A 13,262-nucleotide genomic window follows, 5' to 3' on the forward strand; every position below is an offset into this window, starting at 1 on the left:
AGACAAAGTGTGCCTCGTGAAAACCACCAGACTTTTAGCTGTTGATGTAACTGATGCATTTACTAGCGTCGAGTCTCAGATTGGGATAGGCGTTACTATTTTATCTGTATGTAACTTGAGTTTCCAAAAACACTGGTCCGGTTGACTAAACGAATGAATTTTAGTGCTCTGATCGCCTCAGGCTGCCATCATCACTGTCAACGCGGTGGTGAGTTATGAGTCAATAAAATACATTCCGTGTACCCCTTTGATCCGTGGCTTGACCGAGATGTACTACGAACGCTTGAGCACTTAAATGCTGTTTTAATGGTCCTTCATTTAAAAATAGTCCAACGTGAAGGGTATATATAGAAATACTACCATACTGGAAGAAACTAAGATTTCGCTTTCATTAAAGGGGATTCTTGGGCTGACAGGCGAGGAATGTGCAATGAGTATGAAGAAGCCTTGCCAATATCTTCTTTCATGCTACAGAGAGTACACTGTGGCAAGAGATCAGATGAGATGATCTGCCAGGGGGAGCGATGAGGGTGCGGGAGAGTGAGAGAATAAGTGTGGCGGGGGAGTGAAGTTAAAGGAGGGGAAGAAATATTACTATTCATGCGATACCTTTCTATCACTTGGTGCCAAATCCCTAGGAAGATACAGAGAAAAAGAGAACAAGAAGTAATAAATTGGGATCTTTGTGTTTAGTAAAAAGGCCCCAGACTTCTTAATCAGGAAGCCGAGATCCGCTTCAGTGATCTGTCAGTCATGAAGCGCCTCACATCCTCGTTCTGCCAGCCCGCCAGGATATGAGACATGACTGGCTGCACCGTGGGGCGTCTTCCGTGCCGAAGACGTTTTTTTTGATAGATCCAATCTGCAGGGCCAGTCGTTAGGGAACCGAGCCAATAGGGAAGGAGGGGAGGATTGAGAGGGAATAGAGATCCAACACATTTAGATTTCCTTTTGAGTAAGTCAGAGAAAATGTCTGTAGATGGACTGAAAGTCAAATGCTGTGATTGAAGCATAACTGAACGGAGGTTCTTCAGCAGCAGCAGTAAGAGGACAAGGCTATTTGACAAATGTGAGGGAATGAGGTCTGAGTGTAAGGCCTCCTGTCGGGCGTTCCCCAAAGCCAGCAGCTGACCTGCAGTTGAGGACCACTGTTGCTAGGAGACGCACTGTCAAATTCAGGCATGACCGACTGCAGCACATGATACAGCCCTATAAATGTTGACTTACAGTGTTTGCATTTTGCTTGGAAATTTGGAAGCTTCTTTTTTCCCACCACAGCTTACATTTTGACTTTGCACCGTAGGGAACAAACAGGTGCATTAATGAGTGGCGCCGTTCCACGTGTACATGGCTCACATTACGGAACCATTTACTATATGGAACTGAGCCATTGTTGATACACCTGTGCTTTCCCTACCGTTTTCAACCACGGGAAAATTAGAAGCTAGCTAACCTAGCTTGCTAACATTAGCGTGACCTAAACTTTCTAGCACAGTAAGATTTAGCCTCGAAGCATAACGCCGACCCTTGAATGCAACACACAAAGGGTTGGCAACTGTAAAGCAGGATTGCTGGTATTTATAAGCTGTTGTGTACAAGTGTTTTTGGGTGTCGACCGTGTCTTGCCCAACTCTGTGGCAGCAGTTTCTGTCTCCAGTCTCTCCGACCCACAATAAAAACAACAAGAGCTTTAGATTCTGTTCTGATCCACTAGCCAACTTATAGCATAAACCGATTTAGGAATCATGAGATTTCCAATCACTTCTGTGCTGGAGGCTTGCTGCGTGAGCCCTGTGAGCCACAAATGACCCCATTCACGTGGAGCGCTCCAGCATTTCAGTCGGCTTGCCTGATGGAGGCGTGATGGGAACTACCTGAGGCTGCAAGACGGGACAGGAACCAGAGATTGTGCCGTTTCGGTGAAACTGGGTTCAGCGCTGGACAAGATTCAGTCTCACCCACACACATTCACACACGCACACGGAGGACGCCTGGGATCTGGAGCCTGAGCAGCGAAACCAGAGAAACATTAATGACTCAGAGCAATATCAATAAATAACACACAGCGGTATTCACACCACCGACAGGAATTAGCACACCCACAAGAAGGAATACTAAAGGTTCTTTTTGTGCACGCATGTACTCCCATGCTTACTTGGGTGGCAGTGATTTATCACTTGCTACACAACCTTGTTCCCAACAGAGAAAAATGCTTTCATGGAACACAAGGGGTCACACAATGGAGAACATTTATAATACAGGCATCCACACAAGTCCTCACAGGAACACACAGCATAGCAGGGACTGGGCACATACACAGAATGCTCCAAGGCTGAGAAAACTCAGCAGTAATTAGTTTTAGGGAAACTCTTGCACAAATTGCATTAGTAGAATTCAAGCACGGCTTCTGGTTCAGGCTATATTTCAATAAAAGACAGCAAAACACCGGAATAAAATGTACCTCAGGAATAGCAGGAGTTACTCTGAACACATATGGTGGTCTCTGTGTGTGTGTGTGTGTGTGCTTTGTGACATTCTCCCAGTGCAAGTCTGCTACCTTGCTTCACCGTGTAGCAAGTGCAAATCACAGTTCAGAGTTACGACCGACCCCTGTGTCAGCTGGGCTGGACGCGGGACAAGGCCGCGATGAAGGGAGGGAAGGAGATGGAAGGAGAGAGGGTGATTAGTGGCTGTCCTTCCTGTGCCTGCCGCCCATAGAGACGAGGGCTTCAGCTGCACTCTTCATTTTGAAGGAAACGCTTCCTGCAAGTGTGGGAATGATCATTTTATGGCGCTGATTTTAATAAATATATTACGTTTAAAAATGTGTCATCGCAGCACAAAGTAGGAATACACACGTTTGTTTTATCACCACTACTCCTGCCTTGTTTGATTTAAAAGTTCCACGCTACCAACTGATAGCGTAACACTGTGATGAATGAGAGGGGAGACCTTCCATTCTTCACCTACTGAGGCTTGTAGCTTGCCATTTTCACTCTTTATTTGAAAAAAACTCACAGAGAATGAGTCCTGCAATCCATTGTAACCCCGGCTTGTAAAACCCTGACAAAAACACAAAGCAAACAGGCAGACAAAAGCAACACAGACATGTAAATGTCTTATTAAAATCGCAGCCTTTGTTGTTGGTGCACACACATTTCATCTGCACCCCGGTGCTGCAGGGCTCACCCTCTCCGTCTGAGACGAGTCTTGCTCACCCACACTTATAAAAAATACCCCCGCAAGGAGGACAGAAAAAGATCACACTGTGACTTGCTTCCTCCGTTAGCTGCAGGTGCTTGTCTAGCAGCGGCAAGACTCACTGAATTTATGGCACTAGCGTCTTCATAAACACGGTGCTATTGTCTTCTGGGTCATTTTGAGATGTTAGAATATGCATGTGTGCAAAATAAACATACAGTAAAAACAAGAAAGTTAACTAAATTTGCAATTTATATGGCGGTCTCATAGACTGAATAAAGATGGACAGTGGAACTGCTCCTCAAGGTGAAGCCAAAGCAAGTAGAGCTCCCCCTGGTGGCTGGCTGCAGTATAGGTCATAAGCTCCTCCCCCTTCCATGTTAGTGGATGGGACTTGGGCCACACTAAAACACTAAAACACTCCGTCAAATAATTTTTTTCAAGGATGTTTACAGTCATGTTAGGTAGTTAATATATTACTGATAAATACTCAAGTTTCATTTTTTTTTTTTTTGTTATTCAGTTGTTTGATGCTATAGAAACAAGATGTGACATCATGATGACAACTAGTTGCCATGCAAACCACTCCACTAAGCGGTCCAACCATGAGAGTAGGAAAAAAACAAAAAATAAATAAGTCCGGTGTATAATCCAACATTTCTTTGTAACTGGTGGAGGTAGAGCAGAGCACAGTGTTAATTAAACGAAAACGCAAGTGAACCTTGAAGGAAGTGTGGGCGGGTCATCGATAACGCAGCTCTGCGTGACTCCACTCTTGGACCGTACTGCATGAACTCTGGCTCCAAACTCACAAGATGGCGACACTCGTATCCCCGGGAAAATAGCGTCAGTTTGGCCGATGCAAGGGAGTGGCGACGCATTGTCCAGATTTATTATATACGGGCCATGGGTGGTCTGGACATGGAAGCAAGTTATTGGGACAGAAGCTGCCAGACAGGTGAAAGGTCAGAAACTGGAGTCTAAGAAAAAATAGATCAGGTTCCGTTCCTGCTTCTTAATATTGTTCATTAACAACTAAAAATAATACAAATTGCACATATCAACCTGTTCTAGCACAGCATCAAGGGCTCAGGCTTTGTCATATTCAGTTTATCAAGAGTTACAGGATTAAAATGATTTCAACAATTTAGCAGTATGCAGCCATATTTATGGGCAGCTGAGATGAATTGGTTAAATTTGATTAAATGGCCATAGCACCGTGAAATATGCATGTTTACATGATAAATTCAGACATTTTTATGTGGTGTAAACCGTCCATATGCTTCTCCTTAGAGATGAAATCGAACAGAAGGATCTCTTGTATTTACAAGCAGATGGGATTGGGGGGGGGGGGATACTTGCAACAATAAAAGGATCTGTGTGTGTGTGTGTATTTGTGAGGTTGCATGTAAAACAAAACACTACTTACTTTTGCCACTGCTAGGCCTTAGTTTATGCCCTAAGAGCCCAGAGCCAATCACATACTTGGCCTTTAGAAGTAGGCAGGCCATTCTCAAAGAGCCAAATTAAATCTGGACTGTGTGTGTACCTGTCGGCTACATGGTTACACCACCCTAACAGCATCGGGGCAGGCCAAGGCTCACATCTGAAAAGCAACGGACTGTTAATGTCTATGACTGAAGTAGTCCCTGAGTTAGTGTTTGTGAGTGTGTGTTTGGGGAAATGGAGAAATCTGTGCATTTGCAGCGATTCCTGCAATGCACACACTAATCCACAATGTACAGCCATGCATGGAATATTAAGATGACCTGATCAAATCATTTCAAAAGGCATTTAATGGTAAAACTGAATTTCCAGTAAGGCTTTGAGCTCGTGTGTGAATCTAGCATGCACGTGCTCTCATGTATGTTTGTGTAAATGAATGTATGATTCAGTATGTCTGCAGCAGATGCCATAATCTCCTCCCAGTCATGCTTTAGGATGAGATTATGAAAGTGTTAAGAACAGTTTGTCACTTTAATGTATTGACATATCTGTGCACATAGGCGCGCGCGCACACACACACTCCCACCGTTCGAATATGGCCCGAGGACTCTACAGATGCACAGAGCAGTCCATTTCTGCAGATTAAGCACAGAGAGATGCAGCAACTTAAACGTAGATGTGGAAAATGGAGACAGTATGCAAATTCAAAAACTAGAAAGGAACAAACTAGAGAAAGCAGAGGACTGTAGCACAAAGACAGATACAAAGAGAAAGAGGAAGTATGCGGTTTAAGATGAAAAACAAAGGGGGAATTTAATGGCATTTAATTTCCTCTGCCATTCATTTTCATGCCCCTCTCTTGACCTCCCTCCCTTATTTCTCTTCATCTCCTTCTTTTCCACTTTAAACTTCTGCCCACTGCTTTGGATGGAAACACTAAACATGTTGTGACTTTTCTGATGAAACCATCGGTGTGTGGTTAAGTGTGAATAATGTGTGTGTGTGGGACCACTGTTAATTCAACCAGACTGGGAACGGTCATGCTTGTCCCACTCACTCAGAAGAGGAAAGCTGCGTTTAGAGCATTTGTGTGTTTGTGTGTTTTATACAAGGCCGGAGAGGTGACATTACGAAGCTGCGTCTTTTCTCTTCAGATACCATCCGCCATCAACACGGTGGTCGCCCCCATTAACGGAAGCATAAATGTAATTATCAAACATGCAGCGTGCTCACATGTTGGTTTGATTGCCGGCATGAGTCTGCCTCATTCTTATGTGCGTCCCTGTGTGAGTGGGTGACTTTAGCCTCTGAGTGCGTCCATGTGTGCGATGATTACAAATCTGCTTTCCCTAGATGGATGGATCACACTTGTGAGCAGCGTGGCTGTGCCACTGTGAATGTTGATGGACAGCCGGTGCATGTGAGTGAGACCAGTTGGTGATTTGAGAAATGATTTTGCATTTAGATTCAGCAGAATTCTCTCAGAAATGGTCCAGATAATACCAAGGGATTGGTGCTATGTTTTAGCTGCAACTCCTACAGTTAATTTGGCATCAGTTCAATACCTTTCCCGTGCAATTATCCACCCCAAAATAATGTTTAGGGCTCCTCTAGGCCGGGGCTCGACACTCGCGCAAGCTGTAAGTCACCGCTCCAAATGACATGACTCCACCCCGAGAGAGTAATTCATGCTAAAACCAGATTTAAGCCAGTTTAATGCGCTAATGAAAAGTGCTGTATTTATATGTAGCTGGTAGATGACGATGTTGTGACATCAGGACCATCTGTGGCTCAGTCTAAACCCTTAATGAGAACATTACTGAGCCCTCGGCATGAACGCACACACACACACACACACACACACACACGAAGACAGACGGAGAGGGAGCGCGAGAGTGCGAGGGGAGAGATGATCGATGCAAACCTTGCCACCTCTTTTGACTGCTATCATCCCTTTCCTTCCTCCACCTTCGCCGCCACTCCTGCTCGCCTCCCCTCCTCACCCCCCACCCCTCCCCATCTCATACGCCGGGAGCCAGGGCAAGCACGTCTAACTCAATACGCCGCGCAGCAAAAATCAATGCAAGACAGAGAGAGATGGAGCTGGCGGACTAAGGCGAAGAAATAAGGCCAAGTGGAGGGGCAACACATGTTTGGCCTGCGCTGTCGTGCTCTGCAATCCTGTCCACCTTGATTTTCAACAACAGACAAAAAAAATCCAGCATGCACACACTTGAGCTTTTGCCGTTTTGCTGTAATATCTCGTTCTAAACATGACAACGAAGGAAGAAAATTACCTCCATGGTCCTGTGGGCAGAATTTTGTCACCAAAACCCATTCACAGACCTTCTATTACACATTTCATGTCACGCATTTTGGCATATCCAATATTTCAAGCCCACAGCTGATTTTGCCGCGAATCCAGCACAAACGGACTCGCGCGCGCCACCATTTAGTGTAATTCCAACACCCCACCCTTGCAGCCCAGACGGTGAGAGTTTAATATTCATCCAGTGACGAGTCGGGCCACTAGAGCAACTCCCAGGGCTTTGGACAGGCACGCATGCATAAACAGCCTCAACTGACACGTTCATTTGCAAATGCAACGAGCTGCAGGCCATTCCCCTGTCTCCCTGTGCCATGGATGTGGATTATAAAAAAAATATATATTTCTATAAGAAATGATATCAAAAATCTGAAAACTTAACAAATGGAAACCTGAAACATGCCTACATATTTTTCTCCACCCTTCTGTGTCTAAGTTTATACCTAGCAGTACATATTCACCCTACTCTTCTATCTGACCATTAACAATTCCCTTAATAGCCCTACATCTTCTCAAACCTTTTCTATGCCGCCGACGATGAGAATACAAAAAAACAGGGATTAAAGGATATTTATATATATGAGAAATGAATACAGTGTCGAATGTATACAACAGAAGTAAAGCAAAACCCTAAAAAGACTTAACAGCACCCATCTGTGCAGCGCTGACTCCATCAAAGTCCGCCTTTCTTGTCCATTCATTCACTTTTCTCCTCACATCTGTCTCCCTCAGCGTGCCTTCAGCCTTCTTCCTCACCCAGTCTCCCATTTTCCCCGTACAAACCCATTAATTCTTTCCCCACTTCACTCCCCCCCATCACTTCAGCGTCCTCCAATCAACCACTTTGCAGCTTCCCTCATGCGTCTCGTCCCCCATTCATCCCTCTGTCGCTACTCCGGTCTCTCCCCGCTTCTGCCCGCGGGTGCGCGTTGCACGTGAACGTGTGAAAGCACTAACCTGCCCTTCTGGCACGCGGAGCACAGCCAGGCTTTGTCCCTCTTGTTGTAGGTGCAGCAGGTCTTGCAGACGTTGTACTGGCAGTCCAGGCACTGGCGCTTGGGGTTGAGCAGGAAGGTGAAGGGCGCGCAGCAGCGGATGCAGCAGTGCTCGTTGAAGCGGTGCTGCTTGGTGAGGATGGAGCATCTGCTGCCTTCCTCCGCCAGCTCCTGCTTCATCTCGCTGAGACCGAGAGAGAGAGGTAGAGAGAGAGAGAGAGAGAGAGAGAGAGAGGACAGGGGGGAGGGGAAGAGAGAGTAAAATGATGGTAAACGTCTGGTCGGGAGGTAGAAAAAAACAGAAAAAGAGGCGACGCTGAATAATTGGAGAAGATGTGGCATATGAAAAAATTTAAACATTAGCGGGGTATTAAAACACGATAGGGGGGATAGCAGTCGGGGTCACGGGTTTGGTGAAAGCATTTCCCCGCTCTCCCCCTTTCTCTCTCTCTCTCTCTCTCTCTCTCTCTCTCTCTCTGCCTCTCTTTCTCACAGATTCCGAGGAATTAACGTGATGGCTGACATTTCAATTTGGGATGACCTGTCATGCCCTATTTGCCCACAACAGTTGAAACACATCTGAGGAGAGCACGCCCCGCACGTCTGCAGCTTCCATCGGAGCGCCGCTGTAAGTTCATTAATTGACGTATTATGAGGCTGAGAGTAATGGCAACAAGTTGGCGTCTACGGTCGCGCTCCTCAAGTGTCTCGGGCAGGGCACCAGTCCAGATGTGAAGTAGCACAGTCGTGGTGATCTTAACACCTCAGATAATAGCTCAAACTTGTGAACAATTTGGAACTTGTTCGACAACTCATATTAAAACAAAAAAAATCCACATTACAACAGTTGCATACGGACAAACATGCCTTTATATGAATTCACCTGCAGTGGTTTTATTGTATTTAAGTTCAGAAGTACAGTTTGGCTATTCACGGTGTGATCAAAGGGAAGAGAGAGACAGGATGATATAGGCTGTTAATCAGCGTTTTAACCAGCAAAGCAGCTTTTCAATCCGAAAGCCTCAACTGTACACATAAATTATGCACGTGGGCTTTTCCGCTAGGATATGTGCTGACGGGGCAACGCACCACGGGAAGAGGTTGCGATAAATTATGTGATGTTTTGCATTCATATCATAAACCTATCGCCATCGGAACACACCGCAACCCGTGTCGATCACGTTTAAAAATCACACGCAGCGAGGAGTGAGCAACAGCAGCAGCGAGCGTGCAACCTGTTTCCACTCCCATCCATCAGTTGTCGTGAATGGAGGCAGAGAGTGGAGAAGTTGCTGCTGCTGCTGGCGAGGTGTGAAAGTGAGTTCAGCTCAGATGGGCTGCGAGTAAATTATTTAAGCCGCTCCTCCGTACACTAACACGCGGCCAGGTCGCAGCCTGCGGGGCTTTCACTGATCCCGCAGACGCACACGTGTGCAGAAGGGACGTGGGAAACATGCGTAAACACTACTGGAAATATGCCACCGCAAACATGTTGGTGATGAATGGAGCAGTGGAATACATGCAGCCACCCCTTTACACAAGTTGTGTGTTGGCTGTCCGCACATCTAATCCATCAAGTCATACGTGCAAAATGAAGAGTGTAGCAGGGTGCTGAATTCAGCATATTGTGAATTTTCTGGGTCTGATATATATATATACCGTCTGCCATGTATATATATATATATATATATATATATATATATATATATATATATATATATATATATATATATATATATATATGTGTGTCTGCGTGTGTGTGTCTGTTGCAATCTCCCGCTTCCCTAAGTTATTAAGGCTGCTCTCCAAGCACATCCTCTGCTGCCTCACTGATTGCTTTTCATATGCACCATTAGACGCGGCACATTAACAAGATGAGCAAACCATTTCATATACAGTGTCATGTGAGAAGCATGAGAGTTGAAGGAGAGTGGCGTATAGATACTGACATGAACACAATTACATACCAGAATGATTAAAAGGGGTTCTACATGTTCAGATTTCCAAAAATGAAACCTATGTGTGACAATCCATAATCTATAAAATACAATCTTCTCATCTCAGCTGCAGAATCCGGTTTGAAAAACCCATTCTGCCCAAACAAAACGTGCCATATATGTCCAGTCTGGATTCATGTTTCAATAACTCGACGAAGAAATCGCCCGGAAATCATTTCCTTCTCTCCTGATTAGGATCACGATCCGTTTTGCCTTTCTGTGTGTGCGTGAGTCGGGTTTAATGAACAGCCCAGTTAGACGGCAGCTAGCCCCGTTTAATTAAATGAGCGGGCAAATGTACACATACATCCAACGACGTGAGATGGTGGGGTGGGTTTCGTTGTGCCTGCCATCCCTTCGCATTAACTCACACCTCTGTTAACGAGACATGGAAACCGGCGCTCATCGCAGAGAAGCGACCGTGGGTACAAGAGTGTCAACCAGGTGAAATAAGGCACAATTAGTTCCTGTAAGTAATAACACTGCTTGCTCGTTATTAACGAAGTAGCTTTTTAAGTTACGGAATGTAACGCACCACTGGCATCATTGGCTTTTATGGTTAGGCATTTAACATTTGAACAGATAAAGTAATGTCCCGGAAATACTTATCTGTCAGTTAAGACTGCAAAATGCCTCAGCGCTAAGACAAGATAGGAAGCGTGTTTCTTTAAGAACAAACTTTAATCTCAGCAGTTTTAATCAGATTTTGCCAAACTACATCTGCTGAAGAAGACCATGATCAAAAGCTGCAGAAACGTGTAATAAATTAACATTGTGGTGACATTAATTTATATATTTTTTAACCTATCTATGCATCTTTACATACTTTAATGAGCAAAAGTGTATATGTTTAATTATGTATTCCTTGTACAATGTGGTTAGGAAAACTCATGGTAAAACACATGGTACAACTCCACAGAGGTGAGCTCACTAATGTGGAGGCAGCCTAAGTGAGTGTGCAAGGTTCACACAGGTGGAAATATTCACTGAAAGCACTGAAATATCTTTAAATGTCATTTAGTGTAGGTTACAGTAAATATACGTACAGTTGTTAATGGTAGCTTTATAATGCAGTTAGGTGAGGCTTCGCAGTTATAGTATATGAAGGAAAGCAGCAGCAGACCTGAATTTTTTCATTAATACACTGCAGCTAAACTTGGTGCTGAGCACCTTATGGAGTGGTGCATTGATAATAATGTGGTTGAATTCATTAATATTCACCCTTTCATCCTTAAGTCAAGGCAAAAGCACACATTCTTATTTATGCAGCAAGGCCGGGCACTCATCTAAACTAGAATTACCACTCCAAGGCCAAACAGTTAAGTTGCAGTTTGCATTCATGTTGGTCCAGACTCTCATGATATACAGTATGTAGTGAAGACTTGGTAGGAATGAAGTGTTTTGTCAGAACATGTTTATGTCACGACAAAGTTGACATTGTGAATATAAAACGTTGGCACTTCAATGTGTGAAATTTTGCTATAAATAGGAAATTAATTCTAGAGTAATTGCCTTATTTTGTGAGACCACAGAGAAACAAAAACAAATACTAGAGACTGAAGACATTTCAAAGTTCTCAAGTCCATGACAATAGGGCAGGCAATCTGACACCATAACGCCTCCAGCCACAACTGTCACTAATGAGATCAAAACATGCAATGTAATTCAGATCCATATTAGAAAGTGTGATAATGCCCAACCTTAGAACTGCAACTTTCCCTTACTGCCGTCATCAGTTGCAGTGAAAAGTGGTATTTAGAGCTGTCCAAGACCTAATGAGCAACAACCCATAATTCAAAATGATATAAAACAAAAACAAAATCTGTTGACTGACTTTTTTTTTTAAGTTTAAACTGACCAGATTTTTAGCAAGGTAAGGTATCAGTTAGTACTGTATCTTACATAAACCAATATTATTCATGGCTTTTAAAATGAAGCTAATAAAATGATTTACTGGACCCTCCCTTAGTGTCAACATGATTAACTGCAATTGCTTTTGACAAATTAGAAACAGCCATTCAGCATGTGCTGAAAGTTTAATGATACCAAACTCCTGAATGAAAAGATATTGATTGTGCAAATAGGTCACTGCAGTGCACATGCTGTTGGAGCCATAGTTTAAGGAGGGAACAGAGCGCACACACCGGGCACTGCTTCTAATTTAACATCAGGACAGAGGGATGTGTGGATTTAATGAAATGCAGTGTATTTCTGACAGCCTGTCACTCCCGGCAAACATTGTTGGTGCTGAAGATCTATTAGCTCGGCCCCTTCTCATCTCTCATTTTCCATCAAGCCTGCACTGCATCCCCTGCTCACTCGCCACCATTTGTCTGCTAGCCATCTATTACCGTAGTTATTTTCCCCTCATTTTTCCTCTTCCTCCTCCTCCTCCTCACTGTCCATTCCTCTTTCCCTCTCAGCTGACAAACAGGCAGGCTTAGGCTTAAATTTGAGGGCGAATTTGAATTATGTTATGGCCAGCTTTGTAATCTAGATAATGGCATTTTGCAGCCAGGCCAGAAAACAAAAAACAATTGCAGTTTTGTCTAAATGATGTATCGACCTCTCAGCATCAGCTCGCTCGCTCAATGCCGTGTTTGAGAACAGTAGCTGTCATAAGTCATACACTAATAACAGAAATTAAGAAATTCAGAAATTGTGAATATGTTAAGTTAGGAAAAACTAGCTAGGTGTTTAGAGTGACCGGTTAAACTCTATGTTTGTCAAAGTGCTTATTTAATGTTGTACAAAACAGAGGTGTTTGAATGCAGTGTTTCCACCCCACGCCCCCCCTTGAAGGTAATGTTAATTTTATTTTCTATATAGCGGCAGATCACAACAGAAATCATTCAAGGTCACCTTTCCTGTATAGATAGATAGATATACACCCTACCCTAAGTCATATTAATTGTTGCTATAGTGTTAAAAGCTCTATCCATCTTTCTTTCTGTTTATTATTGTAAGAAGAAAACTTGTTGCACAGCACCTTAGGAAAATGCCGCTGTCCCTTTAAGAAAGATGGTAGTCTTGAGTTGTTGTTGATGTTGTGCACGGCTGTGGCTGTGTGCAGCTGAGCTGAACTGAGGGCATGTTGCAAGAAAAAGTTAAGAAAAACACAGAAGATGAAAGTTTGTCTTGCTGTTCGTTTTGGAGGTGCAACAGATAAATGATCAGATTAACATCTAAAACATTTGTTTCAATGCCACGCGATCTACCCGCACTACCTTTGCGATCTACCAGTCGATCGCAATCGGCGTGTTGGGCACCCCTGGTCTACAGCGATGCTAGCAGCTC

At 44.0% G+C, this 13,262-nt stretch overlaps 1 protein-coding gene across 1 annotated transcript in view; it reads right to left on the reverse strand.

Annotated features, from left to right (window-relative positions):
• myripb (myosin VIIA and Rab interacting protein b) overlaps positions 1-13,262 on the reverse strand; it is a 123,171-nt gene that overhangs the window by 51,290 nt on the left and 58,619 nt on the right. Inside the window, exon 3 of the mRNA XM_084566270.1 lies at positions 7,931-8,152. Coding sequence (XP_084422396.1) covers positions 7,931-8,152 — 222 coding nt within the window. The remainder of the gene's footprint in view (positions 1-7,930; positions 8,153-13,262) is intronic.

Source organism: Chelon labrosus (genome assembly GCF_963514085.1).
Source record: "Chelon labrosus genome assembly, chromosome: 18".
In the NCBI taxonomy this organism is placed as follows: domain Eukaryota; kingdom Metazoa; phylum Chordata; class Actinopteri; order Mugiliformes; family Mugilidae; genus Chelon; species Chelon labrosus.